The following is a 20,954-nucleotide window of genomic DNA, read 5'->3' on the forward strand; positions in this document are numbered from 1 at the left end:
TTTAATCCATTCCCTCTCTTTTCACCCACGAAAGCAGCTCCTGGAGATAGCAAGGAGGGAAAATTAGTGGAGATGCTGCTGCTTTCCAGCTCCCATTTTCCATGCCCGCTCCCAGTGATGCTCCAGGACCAGGACACCACTGATGGAAGCATTCACAGGAACAAACCACAGGTGGATATCTCATTTTTCCTTTCTCCTCAACCTTCACCTTAAGCTTTTTATTTCCCAYATACAATTCCCATTCTTTGGGCAAAGCTGAGACTCATCATCCAAGAATTTTAGGGATAAACTTCCAAACCACCGSCTCATCTCATCCCTTTCTCCGGAGTTGTCCAAGAAAAATCTCCCAAGAACAGGATGATGAAGGACTGAGTACAGACCCTCATGGATCAAACTATATTTGCTTCTATATGGGAAAATTTGGGGAAAATTCCAGGAAAGACACTGGCTGGTAGCAGGGACAGCTGGGAAAAGCAGCATTTTGACCACATCAATCCCTAATTCCCAGTTTAAAAGGGAAATGCCAGTGTTGCACCTTCCAGTCCATTTTCCCTACTCCCACACSAGCAGCTCTTCCCATGAAGCGCTCCAAGATCCTCCACTGACACTCCTAACTATTTAACTTTTATCCCAAATTTTCAAAGGGAAAGCTGGGCAGAGAGAGGAGATGCTCATCCACACTCCCATCACATTCCACAGATCACACCCACATTCCAACAGATTTGAAGGATTACAGGATGTGTCAACTTGGATATCGGCCCCGGAAAGCACTGAATCCATTTAGTGCATCCAGATGGTCCCAGATCTCCTCCATAAATGTTTTCCAACACTTGTGACCCAGCTGTAATCCAAGCTGGGACGACCCCAAGCTCCTTTTCCTTCTCCTTTATCCCAATTTTCCCTTTCCCAAGATGGGATCCATTGGATAGCAGATGGGACRCCGGTAACGTCACACTCCAGGATGGGATTCTCCCATAGCAATGAGCCAATTTGTGGCATATTCCTAAGGAATTCTGGGGGTCAATGCTATAATTCAGACAAAYAGGGGAAGCCATTCCGAGGCGTTGAATGATTTAAAACAGAATTCCCTGCCCAGTCGTTCCCGGGTGCCACCTGTCGGAGTTGGGAGCCTGAGAAAATACCCAGGAATGAGCAGAATCCTGAGGCGCAGCTCCGCTCCACCAACTGCCGTAAGGAAGAAGCTGCTAATGGCTCCTCACTTGCTCCAGGGATTATGTCATAGCTCAAATTGTATTCCCAAGGAATGGGGTTACCACATTCCAGAGGAACTGGGCTGAATACACGCAGCAGCTTCCCAGGGCTRGAAACAACACGGGTGGCACGAGAGCACAGGGGAGAAATATCCTGGGAAGGCACACAAGGAAGTTTGCTCCAACGATTCCTCCGGCTGAGCCCCTCGGTTTTGGAATTTCTGGGAGAAGGGACACATTTGGAGACTTCAGGACAAAAAATGTCCCACGTAAAAAAAAAAAAAACAAAAACCTTAAAAATCACAGAATCATAGAATGATTTTGGGTTATAAGGGACTGCCAAGACCATCTTGTTTCAATTCCCTTAGTGGACACCTTCTACTGTCCCAGGTTGTCCTATCCAACCCAGCCTGAAAAAGACCAAAAAGACAAAGGAGGGAGCAGAGATTCCTTCAACAGCCTTTTCCAAGAGTTTTYCATGTTTCCAGGTGCAGATTTGCTGTCACAGACGCAGCTTTGGGGTYGCTCTCGTCCCCTGGTACCCCACAGCTGTTTCAAGGGCCACCCCAGGTGGACAATTCCAAGCACATTCCAATCCCTAAAAACACACCTGGTCCTCGTGCYGGGATAGACAGATCYGTCCAAGCCTCAGATCCTACTTYCCAGATTAAAACCTTCCCCTAAATKCCAGAGATTTTARGACYGTATTTAAGATGAACCAACCTGACCAGGAAAACTCACAAAGATTCCAAATCATTACCAGTCCACACAAAATATCTCCATGAAATCTAAAGGAAAACAGGATTTAGGACAAGATTGAGGCTGATCCATAAACCTGGTTTATTTGGAGAGTCAGCACTTCCCAAATCCACCCGATTGCACCGTGGAGATGTCAGGGAATGTCACCTGTCAAGGCCACTTAGAGGCAGAGCGGCTCATCCCTGATGTTCCCATCCCGTAAATATTTCAAACAAAAACCAATTAATGCCACTCCAGGCTGGAAAGAAAAGCTGCTCCACTCTTCTCCCTCGGAAATAAACTTTACAAACTTGGAGAAAAATGGAGGGGAGGAAAAACAAGCCAGGCTTTGATGCCTTTCCACTGCTCCCAAGGGAGAAGGGTGGCAAGTCCAGATTGCCTCTCGTTCCTTAAAATCCTGCTCACAAAATGTCCTCAGCATCTTTCCCACTGATCCAGCTCTCCCCAAGCTCTTCCCAGCACTGATCCTGAATCCCTGCTTTTCATGGAATCCATAASGTCAGTGGGTCTGGGAGAAAGGAATGGATTGGGAAGGGTCTGCAGCACCAGGARCAGCTGAGRGAACTGGGGGGGTCTTATCCYGGAGAAAAGGAAATTTTAGGGAGGACCTTCTGGCTCYCTAAAAAACCSTGGCAGGAGGGTGRAGCCAGGTGGGAGTAAGGATCTGCTCCCAGGCCACAAGGGACAAGAGGCTGGGATCTGCCTGAGATTTTCTTCCCAGATCCCACCGTATTTTTTTCCCAGATCTGTTCTTCCCATCTCCCAGGCAGGAAAATCCAGGAACAGCAATAAAATMATTTATCCCAAAGTTACAGAGATCGAGCAACAGCAACGCCTGTTTGGTTTTAATCAGCTCCAAACAGATTTGAAGGACATTCCCTGGGTATTCCAGGGATTGCTGGTATTCCAATTTAAGAGTATTTCCAAACAGCGAACATCTTTCTAGGCCACCAGAAATTCCAGAACTGGCAGAAGAAATCCCTGCTGTCTCCCAGTGTTGGCTGAATCCCCATTTGATCCCAGCTGATTGAAACATAAAAGTTTTTTGTTGGCGATTTCAAGGGGAATTTTTTGTTTTGTTTTCCTTCTGTTTCTTTTTCCTCCCTGAATAAAAATAAACCAATCACCCCGAATTTCAGCCATCCACATGCACTGGGAGGAAAAATCACATCCAGCCTTTTTCACTCAGCTGCCATGTCCAATTATTCTCTCCAGGCCATGTGTCAGGCACCATCTCCTGAATCCATGGAATATTTGAATAGCAGGAGAGTCAGACTTCCAGCCCTCATCCCAYCAGTGACCTGAATGAACTGGGAGCTGAATGCTTGGCAGGGATGGAAGGAAAAAAGCTTTCCCTGAAAAATTTCTGAAATTCCTTTGTTTTACTCTTGATTAATTTGTGAGATATCCAAACATCTCAAGCTGCAGATCCTGACTTGAGCCCAAATTCCAGACTRGATGAGGCTTGGAGCACCTTGGGATAGAGGAAGGGTCCCTGCCCATGGCAAGGGGTTGGAACTGGATGATCTTTAAGATCCCTCCCAAACCAAACCATTCCATGACTTTGAGACTCCAGGGTTTACAGGGAAAACCACCCCCTAAAAATCCTTTAGGATTGCCAGTGATCCTTTGAAAAGGATAAAATACTCTTGTCTGTTAAGAAACTGGAAATTTATAGGATTTTCCCTTCTCCCAATACAGCACATTGGCAACCAGCAAGTCCAGAATTCATTTAAAGGTGAAAAGAGGGAAAATATGTGAATCCCATGGGCTCCCAGCCAGATTTGGGAAAAGTTCTTAAAACATATTGACAACAAGTCCACTCCTGCTTTGAATTCCAAGGATAATGCYGCTCCATTAAGTAACCCGGCCACTCTTATCCCATGAATATTTAAAGGAGAAAAAGCAAAGCATTAGGGAATGAGGCAGCCTGGAATGTGCACTAAGATCCCTGGGAAGAGAGGACAGGACCAAGGAAGCGTCAGCACAGCCAAAGTGGCCGCCCTGATGTCCAGGTTTTTGGGATTTAAAAGGATGGAGCGGGAAGGGGAAAGTCTTTTCTGACACCACTTAGTGCGGAATGATCCCTTTGGAACAGGCAGCGACTGACACGCAATGGGAAATGGATCCATAGTGACTATCCGTTAATGGAAATGTGACAAAGAGCAAAATGTCCTTTAAGGTTAAAGGTAAAACTGGTTTGGAATTGTGGGATGGAATAATATGGATTGCGAAAAAATAGTGGTATTGATGTTTCCTACCGCATGTTGCCGGAAATCCAGGAAAATCTGGGACCACATTAAGGAATGACATAACAAACAGGAATAAATATGAATTACTCCTCCCGGTRTCTRAAGGGGCTCCAAGAAAGCTGGAGAGGGATTTTKGATAAGGAATGGAGGGACMGAACACTGGGAATGKCTACTCACTGCCAGAGRACAAGGTTAGATGGGATATTGGGAAAGAATTCCTGGATGTGAAGRTGGTGAGGCCMTGGACAGGTTGCCSAGAGAAGCWGTGGCTGCCCCTGGATCCCCAGGAAGTGTCCAAGAAAAGGTTGGACAGGGCTTGGAGCACCCTGGGATAGTGGAAGGKGTCCCTGCCCACAGCARAAGGTGGCACTGGATGGCCTTGAAGRTCCCTCCCAACTCCARCCATTCTGGGATTCTGGGATAYTCCTCAAAGAAATCAAATTCCATGTCCCAATTCCCAATCACTGCTGCTGGGCACAGGCTGGAGGCTGAGAGGAAGGGGAAGAACACAGAGCAAAGTATGGAATCATGGAATTGAAAACTGGGAAAGAGCTCCAGGATTGTCAGGTCCTTCCAGGATTGTCAGGTCCAACCATCAGCACAGCCCCACCACCACATTCACCATTAATCCCTGTCCTCAAGTGCCCCATCCATATATTTTTTGGACAATTCCAGGGATGTGACTCCCCCACTACCCCAAGCAGCCTATTCCAATGCTTTACAACCCTTTCCATGAAAATATTTTCCCAAAATCCAAACTAAACCTGCCCCTGACACAACTTGAGGCTGTTTCCTCTGGTTCTGTCCCTTGTTCCCTGGGAAGCAAATCCCGATCTTCACCAGATCCCACCCTCGGGGAGTTGTGGAGTGAAAAGGTCCCCCCTGAGCCTCTTTTTCTCCAGGCTGAGCCCCTTTCCCAGCTCCACACCCCTCCCAGCTCCATTCCCTTCCCTTCCCTGGACACGCTCCAACTCCTCAATGTCCTTCTTGTCATGAGTGGCCCAGAACTGATCCCATAATTCCAGGTGCTGATCCTGGTTCCTCTTCCAAGTCCCTGACACAAGACAAAGTAAAACAACTCCTGCTTCCATTAAAAAGCCTGGGGAAACTCKGGGCTGGAGATTTCCAGCCTGGCAGCAGCAGAGGTTTCCCATCTCGATTTCACCCTGGAATTCTTCACTGCATTTTATTGTGGGCCTTTGTGCCATTCCTGCAGCATCCGTGTGGGAATTAAGGAGGTTCCCTTCAGGAATGTCTCTAAGTTGAGACACTAAACAACCCCCGAGCGGGGCACAGTGTTCCCTCAGGGAATGACAGCAATGCTGGGAGCACCCAGGAGAGAGGAGCTGAGGATTCCCTGGGCAAAGCCCAGGCATGTGAGAGCTGAGCCGGAGAAGGGAGAAAGTGCAGGGATCCTGCTGGGCAGGGAAAGCGGGGAAATAAGGGAAATAAAGGAAAACAATCCAAGGGAAATAAAGGAAAATAATCCAAGGGAAATAMAGGAAAATAATCCAGGCACAGGATCCTGGGTTTAAATGATTGATGAGTCCATGTGGTTGGAATGCCTTGGATGTGTCCAGAAAGAGAAGGAAGCAAAAAAAAAGAAGCCACGGAACTGCTCCAAGGGTTGGAGCCAGGCTGGGAGAGCTGGGAATGTCCTGCCTGGAGAAGAGAAGGATCTAAGGAGGACTCAGAGCCCTTTCCAATGCCTAAAACAGCTCCAAGAGAGCTGGAGAGGGGTTTTGGAAAAGGGATACAGTGCCAGGAAACAGGAAATGGCTTCCCACTGCCAGAGGGCAGGGTTGGATRGGATATTGGGAATAAAYCTTTCCCTGGGAGGGTGCTGAGACATTGGACTGAAATTCCCAGAAAAGCTGTGGCTGCCCCATCCCTGGAAGTCTCCGAGGCCAGGTTGGAGCAATTGCAGGTCCTGGGGCTGTCTCCACTCCCACCCCTTTGACACAGGGATGCTCCAGCCCTGAAGAGAAGCAGGAATAACTCCCCCCACAAAGGCAGCCTCCTTTCCGAGTTATTCCGGCTGTTGGGAATCACAARCGCTGGCACCTGTTTATCCCGAGGGGCCAGGCAGGGCCTGGGAAGAGATAAACAAGGATATCAAGTTTAGGGCGCTTTTCCACAAAGCCGCCGTGCCCACGTCGTGTCCWGGCCATGGAATGTTTGTCACCCACGCCCTGCCCGGCCCCGCAAGGAGAGTGGTGACAGTGGGACAGTCGCTGGGGCTGGGCATCCCCCTGCTCCGGGGGCTGGAATTCCTCGGGAGCAGGGATCACTTTACCGGCATTGTGTGTCCCGGTTTTCCCAAACCCCTTCGGCTAAGCAAGCGTTTGTGCCCTGTCCTCACCTGTCCTTTGCAGGCCCCRTCCTCCTTGATCCCCAAAAACTGGGGATGGCGTGGATTTGCCACAAAGAGAACTTCAATCAAGCAGAGGATTCCCAAGGTGTGGAAAGAAACTGCAAAGTCCAATGTGCCTGTGTGGATTTTGTCACCGATTGCTCAATGTCCACAGGCAGAAGGAAGAGGGATATCCCTGTGATCATGGAATCATGAAATGGTTTGGGATGGAAGGGGCATTAAAGATCATGGAATTCTACCCCCTGCCATGGGCAGGGACACCTTCCACTATCCCAGGTTGCTCCAAGCCCTGTCCAACCTTTTCTTGGACACTTCCAGGGATGGGGCAGCCACAGTTTCTCTGCGAATTCCATTCCAGGGCTTCCCCACCYTCACAGCCAAGAATTCCTTCCCAATATCCCACCTAACCCTGCCCTCCTTCAGCTCATCTGAATTTCTCCATTTCTTTAGGGCACTTCATCTTTCAAATATTCACACTGGAGACTSAACTTCCACCAGAAGTCAGGAATGTCTCCAAAACCACCACTGACTCAGATTCACAAACTGAGGTTTGCTGTGAACAGCTTTAGGCTGTTCATATTTAGGAAAGTGACTTCATTAACCCCATGGAAGGAGGGGTTAAAATTAGGAAAGAAATAAAAATCCAGCTGCCATATTGAAAGTCCATTAAGCCAGGAAAGGACCYAACTTTGGTGCTTCTAAACATCAATTATTCCAGAATAATTAATTAGCAGAGCTCTAACAATACATAAAATCACTCGCCTCTGACTCTTCTGATAATTTATGCAAGATTAAAGTATCGCTGCGGTTGCCTTTTCTGGTGCCTAATTCAGCATTTTCTTTTTTCCTTATGGAAGCAAGACTCCAGATTTAACTGCTCTAATGCCCTTTTACAGTGTTTGCTGTAGTAAAATCTAACAGCCACTCCGGCAGGCGAGCTGGGGAAATGATGGATCACGGAAGCTCACGGAAGGGGAGCACCGTAAAACTACCCCGGTTAATGTGGAGAGAGCAGAGTAAATCTTGGTTTAAAAACAGAGCGGGATCTCTGATGGACTCGTTTCAACCCATCAAATTCCCTTTCGATTTGCTTCCCGATAAGGGAGAACTCTGCTCCTGGATTCCTGATAATCGGAGAAGCATCTGGAAGTYGTCGCTGTGAAATTAAGGACACCAATCACTGCGAACACTTGGAACCAGCCAAAACCGAACAGTGTTTGAGCTCTTCTTCAAAAGGAAAGAATTCATCCCTTTTTTTAATCCCAAAAAGAGTATTTGACACTGTTCCATCTGAGTCCTTGGATTCAAGCAGATCTTTGCCACCCCAGCACTGGATTGGGAGCAGCCCCAAGGAGAAGAAATTGGACATGCCCAATCCATGTGTGATCCCACAAATGCCCCATGTCCGGGCTCATCCCACAGCATGGGCAGCAGGAAAGGAGGGAATTCTGCCCCTCTGCCCCAACTCAGGTGAGACATCACCTGGAATTTTGAATCCAGCCCTAGGTTCCCAACAGCAAAAGTATTTTGAGATGCTGGAGCGAGTCCAGAAGAGGCCATGGAGATGCTCCAAGGGATGGAGCCCCTCTGCTTTGGACACAGCCTGAGAAAGCCAGTAATGTCCAGCCTGGACAACAGAAGGATCCAGGGAGACTTCAGAGCCCCTTCCAGTGCCTAAAGGGCTCCAGGAGAGCTGGGGAGGGACTGGGGACAAGGGATGGAGTGACAGGATACAGGGAATGGCGTCCCACTGCCTGAGGGCAGGGTTAGATCATATATTGGGAAGAAATTCTTAGCTGGGAGGGTGGGGAGGCCCTGGACTGGGATTCCCAGAGAAGCTGTGGCTGCCCCATCCCTGGAAGTGTCCAAAACCAGGTTGGAGGGGGCTTGGAGCAACCTTGGATAGAGGAAGGTGTCCCTGCCCATGGCACAAGGTAGAACTGGACGGGCTTTAAGATCCCTTCCAACCCAAAACATCCTGTAATTCCATAGAAAAAACAAAGTTTCACGGCACATCCCACCCCCTCACCCTTCCTTGGCTCCCTCCGTTCCATCCAAGGACAAGATGTCCCAGGACATTTGCTGGTGCCGTGAGGAACAACACAATGGAGTTTCCTATCGCAACCAACGCCACAGTTAACAGCCCACGCTAAATCTCCAAGAATTCCCGTGCCCTTTTCCAACGGAGAGCCCCCCGAGGGCAGCTTAAGGGCCAAGAACATGTGGGATCAGCTTTGGAACTGATCCCATCCACATACCCACACAAAATCCCACTTGACACCACCCCAAACAGTCCAAAATAGAAACCCTCCCTTGAAAACCGCACGCGTGGGGATTATCTGGAGGTACAGGGGAGGAGGAAACGTTCCTTGAACTCAAATTTCCTGAGGGATGACAGCAAAATTCCCGTTGACAAGCGAAGTAAAGGCGTTTCCCATCCCTTAGGCTGAAGCAGAAACTCCGGCAAAGCTGCTGGAACAGCAGAGTTTTGTAGGACTCAGGAGATGCTGTCAAGTCCACAAATCCCTAATTCCAGGTGCACTCCRGCATCTGTTCCGTATTCCAAGGGGTTTTACTCATTTCTAGCATTTTGYAGAGCACATGGAGTGATCCAGCAAGTCCTGGAATGAACGGCTTAGCTCAGATCAGCAGCCAGGGAGAGGAATTTCCCTGCGCTGCAACCAAGTCGTTATGGGGAAAATCAAACAGGAAGATTTGCCCAAGAAAATTTAAAAAATAAAAAAAAAAATGGGTGTAAGTAGGGAATTCAGGAAAGAACAGGAAGCAGAAAGCAGAACAGAGAAAYCCACAAAGGTTTTACAGGGAATTGAGCATCTGCCAGGGCGGGATTTTGGGAATCCTGACAGAGCAGTGGAGGATACTCCGATCATCCGCGCCAGCRTCAGTAATTCCAACTGTGACCGCGCCGGGAATACCATCAATCAGTTTATTAGGTGAGAGAAAATAGCAAAAGGAAGGGGAAAAAAACAGGGAAAAGGGACTCATTGTCATTCTTCTGGTTATGGCTTTTTTTTTTTCAAGTGCCTTAAGCACTCACTTGCATTGTCCTTATTTTTATTTAGGAGCCCAAGGAAAGACAAGCGGAGGGATAAGAGGGATAAGCACTGAAATTCCACCCAGCCTGGAGCAGCAAGTCCAAAACTGGTTTAAAAGCTTCATTTTTGCTTGGATTAGGAGACTCCTTAAGGTCCCTCCCAAGCCAAAGCATTCCACAGATAAATACACATCTATTTCCAAGATCTATACTTCCAAGAATATGGAGTGACAGGATAAGGGGGAAATCACTTCAAACTGAGAGTAGGTTTAGATGGGATATCAGGAAGGAATTCTTCCCTGTGAGGGTGATAAGGTCCTGATTGCCCAGAGAATTTGTGGATGCTCCATCCATGGAAATATTTAAAGCCAGGCAGTCTCCAGCAGGCCAAATGACGACTTCAGGACCTACTGCTTTATTTTCCTTTTTTTTTCCCTTGTCTTTTTTCTTCCTGTCTGTTTCAGCTCCACACCGTGCCATCCCTGAAAGGTTTGGATKCTTAGACAAGCCCCCCACGGACCTGGAAATATCAAGGATCAGARCCAATTAAAGGATCTCATCCATCCCCAAAGCCAAGCATTTTTCCTATTAATGCATATATAAATAAATATTCCCCGAAGAGCTGCTAGCTACCAATGGAATTTCCCAATCCAGCAGAGCTGGAGCTGCACCTGGTACAGGAGAGGCTCTAAAATAAGGATCGAGGTAAAAATATTGAGGTCAAACTATCTAAAATAGGGATTGAGAGGTGACTTCCAACATTAAACCACAGAATGGTTTGGGTGGGAAGTGCCTTTGGAGGTCATCTTGTTCCATCCAACCTTCTGTGATGGGACACATTCCACCAGACCAGGCTGCTCCAAATCCCATCTAGCCTGRCCTGGAAMRCTTCCAGGGATGCAGCTTCCTCRACAAATTGAGTGTGCAGGTTGAWTTTTGCAGGGGAAAAGCYRCTCAGGAATTGTCACCTTYAGGATTTYTGCCCTGTTTCCCTCTGGATGTYCCCTCTGTCACAGTCGCTGACAYCCCCRATCCCAAATCCAACATSTACACGGGAGCAAGGCCTGTTCCCTCACTACCAGCAGGCTGTTATTTTGAAAAGAGGGYTCTGCAAAGAGAATTCCCAATCCTGGCTCCATGCCTGCAGCTCCTCTTGCAGCTCGGGACGAGTCACCTGGAAATGCCAAGTCAAGGCGGAAACCCAAAACCGTTACTTACGACCACTGACGTAACCGGGGCCGGCAAAGAGCCAGGAATGTGAACTTTTCCCAATTCCTGAAGGAGTGAGGAGCCACCTCGCCAGCCACACTCCCCCCCTGGCTCCCAAGGACAAGGCAGAGGGAAGAGAGACCTGGCAATGGAATGATTTCCGGGCAAGGTCAAATCCACACAGGACAGAGGAGCAACGCTCGCCCCAAGCGGCGACCTGGGAAGGGTTTGGATCTGCTGGAAAAATCCTGGGAGAACGGGACTGATGATGGAGCAAAGGAAAAGATGTGGCGAGCTCCATGGAGTTCTGTGTGTGATCCAAGGGCTTCCCTGAGGGAAGGGATCAAGAGCTTAACTCGGCCGTAACGCGATCGGAGGCRTCGCCTCAAAGAGCAGTAAAACCTTGCACAAGTCCCCGAGAACAAAAAGCAAATAAATAAAAAATAAAATACAAAGCAAGGAAAAAAAAACCTCCAAAAATTCCCTGAATTGCTGTGCCACTGGGAATCATGCTGCTGGAAACATTCAAAAGAAAAACAGGAGAGGGGATAAAATCCAGGGCTGAGATTTCCAGAGCTGCCAGACGGATCCAAACACCCGGTGTCAATAAAATTATCAGCAGCTGAGCATTCAGATGCCATCCATAACTTGCTTCTCACCACTTACACCCCCTTTACTCGCCCGAGTAATGCAAAGCAGCTCCTGACACTTTGGCCTCCAGCGTTTTTCCAAGCAAACACTCCTYGCCCATCCCGACCCCCTCATCTCACACCCTATGGAGCGAAGAGGAAGAGAAATGAGTGTTTAGGGAATTTTTGGAGGGTGATTCTGGCAAGTAAAGAGTTGTAGAAGCTTCTGCAGATRCAGAGTGAAGCAAGTCTTAGGAATCTTACGGAATTTCTCATTAGGAAGATGGGAATACAAACAGGATTCCTTCCTTCCTTGGCTGTTTCAACACTGGGGTGGCAACACAGGAAAAGAAGGAAGCTGATAACACAAACCACTGGCTTATCTCAGTTTGGGACAGAAGAAACAGAAGGATAAGCAGGGAAGGAATATTTTCAAGGGGAATAACACAAACCAAGGTTGGGTGCATTGGATCCAACAAGGCTGTGCTCCCAATTTACTCTTCCTGTGGCCACGGAGTTGGACAGCCACAGATGGGGAATTCCAACAATTCTCCATCTAGTTAAGCTGAAGGAGGRAAGGTTTAGCGGGATGTTKGGAAGAAATTCTTCCCTGAGAGGGTGRSRAGGTGMTGGCACAGGTTTTCCAYARAAGCTGTGGYTGMTCCATCCCTGGAAGKGWCCAAGGCCRYRTYGGATGGKGCTTGGAGCACCCTGGGATAGTGGAAAGCACCCCTGCCCACAGCAGGACGGGTGGAACAGGATGATCTTCAAGTTCCCTTCCAACCCAAACTATTCTGGGATTCTAAATTCAAGGATGAACCACCCACCTCCCCCAGGAAAAAAATCCCAAATGCTCCTTAAAAACTCCTTTAATACCCAAACCTGAAGATCGCAGCAGGAGGAGGGAGCCAGGCTTTGAACTCAGGACACAGCAAAATAAGTTGATCCTTAAGGCCCCTCCTAATCCAAACCATCCCATGATTTCAACTTCACCTCAAGCAGGACAGGACCGGTCTCACACGGAGCCATCCAACCCGGCAAGCACCAAATTATTTAAGGAACAAACACACATAAACAAGGAAGAATCCCTGGAGAATCTCCCTCCTGCTTGCTCCATCTCTCGCTTCCAGCCAGCTGTGACCRCGCCGAAGCAATCCCGGAGCAGTCCTGCCTGGAAGGGGACATTACARAGGGGGAAAAGGCACGGAGGAGCCTCTTTGTAATATTCCATGATCCCCCCGGGCGAGGCGCAGAGCCGGCGCTGCTGAACGCTGCACTTTTGGATTCAATTAAAGTGATTATCTGTTGTGCCAAATAAATTGTGTCCAGCATCTATCCTGCAGGATTTTACACCTCCAGCCTCATTATTCCCTAACTGTTTCCTCCTGTTTATGCTCTCTCCAATTAAATTGCTGATAATATGAGCCAAAATAAAAAACGAGCGCACCTTGTCCGGAGAAAATTGATTCCCTTTTTTCCTGCACCGGGCGATTGCCAGGTTTTATATACTCTGTTCCTGGCGATCATTAGTAATTCAATTTTCTTTTTATTAGCCCCCTTATCTGCTGAGCAATATAGTGGCAGAGCTGACCTCTTTCGCACGGGTAAATGTTTAAAATCTTTTCCCTGATTAATTTTGCCAGTTAAGGAAAAGAGGAGAAATGATCCGGCTCTTTGCCATCACAATGAATAAAGCTTAATGTTGATTGTGATGGAATTTCTAATGCCAAGGAAATTGATTGAACGCAGCAATTACCCCGCAATAGGAACTCCAGGGAAATGGGATGGTTTTCTCCCCGGCCGTAGCCTTTTGGTTATTTAAAACAATCCAATTTGCAAGGATAATTATATATTAGTGTTTTATCTGCCACCGGGAATGAACATGGGAATTTTGATACTGGCCCGGCATTAGCAGGTTATTGCTGCAAATTACTCCAGATCTGCTTTCTTTCACATAAAGACGAAATTAGGCCATCAATAACCAGAAAAAGGTGGACTGAGGAGATGGGAGAGGCACGAGTGCCCTCTGCAGGGCTGTGTGTGCTTCCCAAAATCCCCCTTCTCCTGGAAAAGCCCCCATTCTTCTGTAAAAATCTCAATTTCCCCACACCACGCTTCCCTTCTCCTCATCTATACATTTGCCACACCTCTGACAATAAAATATAGTGAAAAAAAACAATAAATCTTCCTTTGAAGCACTTATTCCTAGTTTTTCCTAAGGAAAAAGCCCCAGGAATAAGAAATGACAGCTGGGATGCCCAAGGAGGAAGAGCCAAGAAATAGTGAGGAAAAGTTCCCAACACCCAGAACTCACCTGTTCTGTCATCAAAAAATAAGTCGGGAAAAAGCCTCATCCTGCAAGAAATCCCAGAGAAAGACAGGAGGAAAAAGCCGTTGGAAAAGTGTGGGATTCCCATATCCTCTGGCACGGGACTTTCAAGATGGGAAAAGCAGGAATATCCCACTGTTGTCATACCTAGATCAGTCAAACCTCACTTAGAAGTTGGTGTTTTCCCTCAAAACTGGTGAGGAAAAAGATGCCATCCCTGTACTTTTGGAAATAAGTGCAACGCCTGTTTGGAGAAAGTGGATAAAGGATTCCACTCATGTCCAAGGTGATGGGACAGCACATGGACAAAAAGGACATTTGGCATTTTAGACTCCCTGGGAGAGCTGGGAATGTCCAGCATGGACAACAGAAAGATCCAGGGAGACCTCGGAGTTCCTTCCAATGCCTAAAGGGGTTTCAGGAGAGCTGGAGAGAGAGTTTGGACAAGGGATGGAGGGACAGGACACAGGGAATGGCTTCCCACTGCCAGAGGGCAGGGTTAGATGGGATATTGGGAAGAAATTCCTCCTTGTGAGGGTGGGGAGGCCCTGGAATGGAATTCCCAGAAAAGCTGTGGCCGCCCCAGCCCTGGAAGTGTCCAAGGCCAGGTTGGACAGGGCTTGGAGCACCCTGGGATAGTGGGAGGTGTCCCTGTGTATGACAGAGGGTTGGAATTCCCTGATCTCCAAGGCCCCTTCCCACCCAAACCATTCCATTGTTTTATCCAATTCAATGGCACCAGTGACCTCGATGATCCTTGCTGGTCCTCCAGTTTTTCCCTGGATAAGGAGAGAAAACAACCACTGCCTTTTATCCCTGTTCCACCAGATCCTGGAGGATCCCAGAGGACAAGTGAGGCAGCCTGACCTGGAGCTTCCTCACTGGAACCACTTCCAGTTGGGACACACTCCAATATCTGAGCTGTTGTTAAACATCCCACTTAAACAAATATTTTGGGATGAATTGGTAAGAGCTGCAGGTGGAACAGCTAAAAAAATCCCAAGACAATTCCTACCAATCTGCCCCTTTCCACTGGCTCTCTGATCCCTAAACAAAAGTCATTTCCACAGAGGGAAGCACCTCTGGATACAGAGCATTGGGAAACACCAATCTCAGTCCAAGATTCGGGAGTGACTGGAAGAGCTGCCCCACTGACRAGATCCAAACAGATCCATTTGGGTCCCAGAAGGGAATTGGAGAGTTGGGAAACTCTCTTGGGAAAAGCAGGAGCAATGTCTTTAGTCCAGAGCACAGAGCTCTGCCACAAATCCCAAAATCCTGTGGAACAGGACAAACAGGAAACCAGCCAGGTTGTGTCACCACACCTGGGGACAGGAGATGATCCAGCTTTTCCTGCTGTGCAGGAAGATGGGAACATCCCTCCCCTCTGTCCTTCCATCCAGTGTGATCCCAGAAATGGATGGTGTTCCTCAAAATCCATCTCCCTGCTCCATTTCTGCCCCGCTCTGCTCCCAGTGTATCCCAGTATCGCCATTTACTTCCCCCTCACATTGTCCTGAGACAAATGGAAAAGACTGAAAACTCCACCGTTTTTTTGGTGATTAATATCCACAACATTTTGTCGGGATTAATATCCACACTTTGCTCAAAAAGAAACCAAAACAATCTTCCCAAAATCTCTTGGGATAACGTGAGAGGCAGGAACTGAATCCCACAAGGCTTCAGTTATTCCCAGCTCCCTGTGAAACCAGAAGACGCCAACACCTCATCCATAATTACACATTCAGAGAGAAGATGAGGGATGAGTTGTCCCAGTCKCTGTCAGCATCCAGGAACTCCCAGACTTGGAAATAACCCTGCCTCATCCATCACCCAACAATCTTGTCCTACTAAACCTGGGGGGAAAAAACCCTCAAAAGTCCTGGAACACAGGGAGGAAGAGTCCTGAATAATTCTACAGCTTTCCAAACCCAGAGTGAAAGAATAATTCAAATGAAGGTGCAACTCTTCTGCTTGGGATTGAAGACCTCCAAGAAAAATCTGAAAGTACAAAAGGATTCAAATCTAGAAATTTCTATCTAGCAAATTTTAATCCAAGGAAGGAATGAAATCCTGAATTTCTCTGCAAAGGAGAAGATGCCACACACAGACCAGCATCTGTCAGGAAAGGCTGAGTAAGTGGATCCACTTTTGACATGGGAATGAACTATTGGCTCTCCCAAAGTCACTTCCAGACCAATATCCTCTTTTTCCCTTCCTTTCTCCAGCCTTCCCTATTTGCCAACTTCCTAAAGCCAAGAGGACAACTACATCCCTGCTTTATTTTTTCATTCCTGCCCAGTTAAAATCAAGATTTCAATACAGGAACTGAACTCCCTTCAGTCAAGGAACTGGGATTCCAGACAAGCAGATATCCCTGTATCCAGCACTGCCTCCATTTCCTCCGAAGTAAAACACTRCTGCAATCCCGAACTGCTCCATTTCTCCAGTTTTCTGTCTTTTCACAGAATCATGGACTGGTCTGGAAGACTTTAAAGATCATCTCATTCCACCCCCTGCCATGGGCAGGGACACCTTCTGCTATCCCAAGGTGCTCCAAGCCCTGTGCAGCCTGGCCTTGGGACACTTCCAGGGGTGGGGCAGCCACAGCTTCTCTGGGATTTCTATTCCAGGGCATCCATACCCTCACAGGGAACAATTCCTTCCCAATATCCCATCTAACCTTGCCCTCTGGCAGTGGGAAGCCATTCCCAGTGTCCTGGCACTCCAGGTCCCTGTCCAAAATTCCTCATCCAAGAAAACTCAACAACATATCAACAAAGCTGTCTGAACACAAAATAATCCCAAAATACAACTGCAGACAAATCCCAGCTTCGTCACGGTCCAAACCCTGTCCCAGCTCCAGCAACTCCCACACGGAATTTGTTGCACCACAGTGAAAATGTGCCTCATATCTATCTGAAACTRCTTAATCCCAGGTGGGGGAAGCCTTTTACCCACAAAAATGTCCCCAGTGAGAGCGGAACCAGACCTGAAGCCACCAACATCCCACCAACATTCCAGACACGTGGAGGTGCCACTCTGAGCTCTGAATTCCACTCTGGCTGCTGTGAAACCAAGGCAGCAGGACATGGATGCAAATTCCCTGCTCAAATTCAGTTTCCAAACATTATGGATTCAGTACTCCTCTAATTATTGGTGGTTTAAGCAAATCAGACACAGAACTGGAGACGACACTGGGATACAGGTGAGAGATTAAGCATTCCTACCTCTGCCAACGTTCTCCTTTCTGGAAAAGCTCCCTATTTGATGCCTGAAAATCCAGGGAATCCCCAGTAAAAGCAGGAAATAGCTTTTGTGTGGTGCTCTCAAAGGACAGCACAGATACGGAATCTAACTCGATGTTTGCTCCATGACTAACAACACCTCCAGGAGGACTCAGCAACACATTCCCAAATCCACAAACTCTTGGAATCACTTCACCGAGTCAGTGAGCCCTTGGAATGCCTGTTCCTACCTTCCTTGGAGGCCACCTGTGTCCTGGTCACCGGCAACCGGCAGAGCCTGTGCTTGGAAATCTGCACCAGGCCCCGGGGTGAGGAGCGTTTTGGTGTCACTGAAGGTTTTCCCCGAATGGAAGTTTTCCTCCGGAGGTGGAAGCGGCTCTTCAGGGCTAYGGTGGGGGAGATGTTCTTCTTATCCGTGGGGGAACTGGAAAGGGAATGTCACACGGTTAGGAGAGAGCAGGGAAGTGACCAAAACGCTTCTGGTGTCCTTCTCCAGAGCTCTGAGGAGTCAAATCCCACCAGGATGCTCGTCAGGGGGAGGAGAAACTCTAAACAGAAAATTCCAAGGAAACAGGCAAATGTGAGGAATTCCTGGCAAAGAACAGATGGAGAACGAGGTGTTTGACAGCCAAACTCACTCGTTGCCTTCTGCTCAACAGATGTGAGGGATTGAATCATGGAATCATGGAATCATTTARGTTGGAAAAGACCTTTGAAATCACCGAGCCCAACTGCTCCCCAGCACTGCCACAGACACCACTGAACTTGTCGCCAAGTGCCAGGGATGTTAAACGTTAAATCCCTCCAGGGATGGGGATTCCCAATGCCTGACCACCCTTTCCATGAAGGAATTTTCCTAATACCCAACTTAAACCTCCTCTGCTGCAACTTGAGGCCRTTTCCTCTTGTCCTGTCCCATGTTCCCTGGGAGCAGATCCCAATCCCCACCTCACCCCACCCTCCTGTCAGGGAATTTAGCAATCCAGAAGGTTCCCCCTGATCTTCCTTTTCTCCAGGATGAGCCCTCCCAGCTCCCTCAGCCTCTCCTGGTTCTCCAGACTCTTCCCCAGCTCCATTCCCATCTCTGGACACACTCCAAATCCTTCCCCCCAGGATCTGAGGAACCTCAGCAGTGCCCAGCACAGGGGGATGATACCATCCCTGCTCCTGCTGGAATTTAGCAAGATGTGGGAGGTCTTCCCAACTGCCAAAAATCCCAAAAATTCCCAGCTTCTCCAGAGTGATTTTCCCAGCACAATCCACCCAGTGACAGTTTTCCAGGCAAAGCAGGAGGGCAAGAAAAGGGTGGAAATCTGCTGGGATGCACTGAGAGGATCTGGGAAAAAGAAGCAGGAATCGAAAGGAAGCAGATTCCCAATCCATGCCATTCACTTGATCACTTGGAGCAGTTTTCCAACCAGGCAGCACAAAGGGATGGAAGGGAGGAAAATACCAGCAGAGAATCAGGGACAGAGCTCATATCCCATCCCTGCTGCATCCCAGGATCTGGACAGGGTTTTCCAGGAGATAGACTGGACACGATACACTGATCCAAAATATTTCTCCTCTTTTTCCTGAACACAACAGTTTTGGGAATTTGAAAATAAATCCAGGAAAATGCAGATTCCGTTTCTGAGTGAGGAGATGCTGGGGACCACAGGGGCTCACGAGATCCAACTCTGGATCCCCCAACATCAGAAGGACCTGGAGCTGGAGYSAGTCCAAAGGAGGCCACAGAGATGCTCCAAGRGATGGAGCCCCTCTGCTCTGGAGACAGCCTAGGAGAGCTGAGAGTAAGCTTGGAGAAGGGAAGGATCCAGGAGACCTCAGAGCCCCTTCCAGTGCCTAAAGGGGCTCCAGGAGAGCTGGAGAAGGACTGGGGACAAGGGATGAAGGGACAGGACACAAGGAATGACTTCCCGCTAACAGAGGGGAGAGTTAGATGCGATATTAGGAAGGGATTGTTCCCTGGAAGGGTGGGGAGGCCTGGGAATAGAATTCCCAGAGAAGCTGTGGCTGCCCCCAACCCTGGAAATGTCCAAGGCCAGGCTGCACATGGCTTGGAGCAGCCTGGGATAATGGAAGGTCCCCCTGCCCACGGCAGGAGGGTGGAATTCCATGATCTTCAAGGAAGATCATGACTCCATAAATCCTCCAGCACACAACAACCCTCACCGGAATTTCTCCCACAGCCACAACTTCACGTGAAATCCACAGACACAAAATTCCAACCAACAACTCACCCCACATTCCCTTTCCTCCTGATKATTTTTGTCCGACTCTTCACTTTGTAACTGGACAGCGCAGCCTCTCCGAAGGATTTCATCCCACCAGAAACAACAGACGCCACACTCAGAGCCAGCGGGACAGATGGGGTTCGAGAGATATTTGGAACTGGAGGCTTCTTCTGGTCCTCAGAYCTCCACTGGAATGCTGACTTGGAAGTGGAAGGCAAGGTCTGTAGGCTGGAGGCTTTCCATTTATATTTACTGGGAGAAACCCCTGGCTTGGATTGCAATCCTAGTTTCTTTACCTTTGCTCCCAAATCCACTTTGGGGGAAATTTTAGCACCTTTGTCCACTCCTGTAATGCCCTTCTTGGAATTTTCCGATCGGGGGCTCCTCTTCACGATCCGAGAGCTTTTCCCRGGGTTTGCCACCCAGGTGTAGTTATTTTTCTTGAATTTCTGAGATTTGCTGGTGATGGGTGCTGAGGCAGCTTTKAGGAGACCGGGAGTTTTGGGAATTACGGGAAACCTGCTCTTCACTGGAGCCAGCCCAACCTGAGAGGGTCTAGAGAGCGTCTCGGCATTCCCAAAGAGTTCGGGATGCAGGGAAGCATCCCGGATTTCCTCACCAATCGGGTGCCCTGGAGACGAGGGTTCTGTCTTGATCCGTGCCATATGCTGGGCTAGCTCCTGACCCGGTAATTCCAAAGGTTTYTGTGGCTCCGACTTCAGCGTCACAGCACTTTCACTGGTGCTTCCAGAGGCGGAAAAGGAGCTACTGGCTCCACTTCCAGGCAGACACACCGTCCTCGACGTGGAGCTGAAGGAAATGGACAGGGAAGGTCTTCTCTCTTCCTTTTGGAGAAGAGATTTCTGGATATTCCCATCAGCCAAAGGAGCTGCCGTGGCTTCCCGCCCAGAAAACTCGTTGTGAGGACCCATGTTTTCCTGGCCAGCCCTTTGTGGCACCTGGATATCCACAACGATGTTCCCATCCATGGTGAAGTCCACGTGTCTCTCCGGGAACGATGCCGGTGGCTCGGCAGTCTGGCCGTCCCCGAGACTCCCAAAACCCTGGGAAGCGCCGGAAGCACTTCCAACATCACACCCCGCTCCTGGCAGCCGGTTATCCAGGGAGTATTTTTTCCTCCAGGTGTGAGTCTGGCGTGGGTGGAAATTCCTGGGAGCCTGCTGGGGGTACCTGGCAGAAAATGCTCCTCTCCCAGCGTAGCCGGGCTGGCGGGGGKTGTTCCACCTCGGAGGAGCCAACGGCACTGGACGTGGAACATTCCCGTGCATGTTCCTGTGGCTGTTTATGAGACCTATGGAAGAGAAGACCAAGTGTTAATCCCACAGGAATTTGAGAGCGACACGGGGCTGTTTTTCTTTCTGCTGGAATTACGCTGTCGCTCCACGTGGGTTCGCACAGGTTTTGGAGAAAAAAAGGCATGGTGGAAGGAAAAGACGTGCGATCACAGAATCCAAGAATGGTTTGGGTTCGGAGGGACCTTCAASACCATCTCATTCCAAACCTCTGCCACGTTCCTATTCCACTATCCCAGGTTGCTCCAAGCCCCATCCAACCTGGCCTTGGACACTTCCAGGGATTGGGTAGCCATGGTTTCTCTGGGAATTCCATTCCAGGACCTCACCACCCTCCC

At 48.7% G+C, this 20,954-nt stretch overlaps 1 protein-coding gene across 1 annotated transcript in view; it reads right to left on the reverse strand.

Annotated features, from left to right (window-relative positions):
- The window catches only part of ZC3H3 (zinc finger CCCH-type containing 3), a 125,037-nt gene extending 104,313 nt beyond the window's left edge, over nucleotides 1-20,724 (reverse strand). Inside the window, exons 1-2 of the mRNA XM_057384332.1 lie at nucleotides 19,310-20,724; nucleotides 17,297-17,490 (exon numbers count right to left, since the gene is read on the reverse strand). Of these exons, the coding sequence (XP_057240315.1) occupies nucleotides 17,297-17,490; nucleotides 19,310-20,592 (1,477 nt within the window). The 5' untranslated portion in view covers nucleotides 20,593-20,724. The remainder of the gene's footprint in view (nucleotides 1-17,296; nucleotides 17,491-19,309) is intronic.
- Nucleotides 20,725-20,954: the final 230 nt, after the last annotated feature.

This window comes from Malurus melanocephalus, unplaced genomic scaffold (genome assembly GCF_030028575.1).
Source record: "Malurus melanocephalus ecotype Western Australia unplaced genomic scaffold, MMel_1.1 scaffold_700, whole genome shotgun sequence".
In the NCBI taxonomy this organism is placed as follows: domain Eukaryota; kingdom Metazoa; phylum Chordata; class Aves; order Passeriformes; family Maluridae; genus Malurus; species Malurus melanocephalus.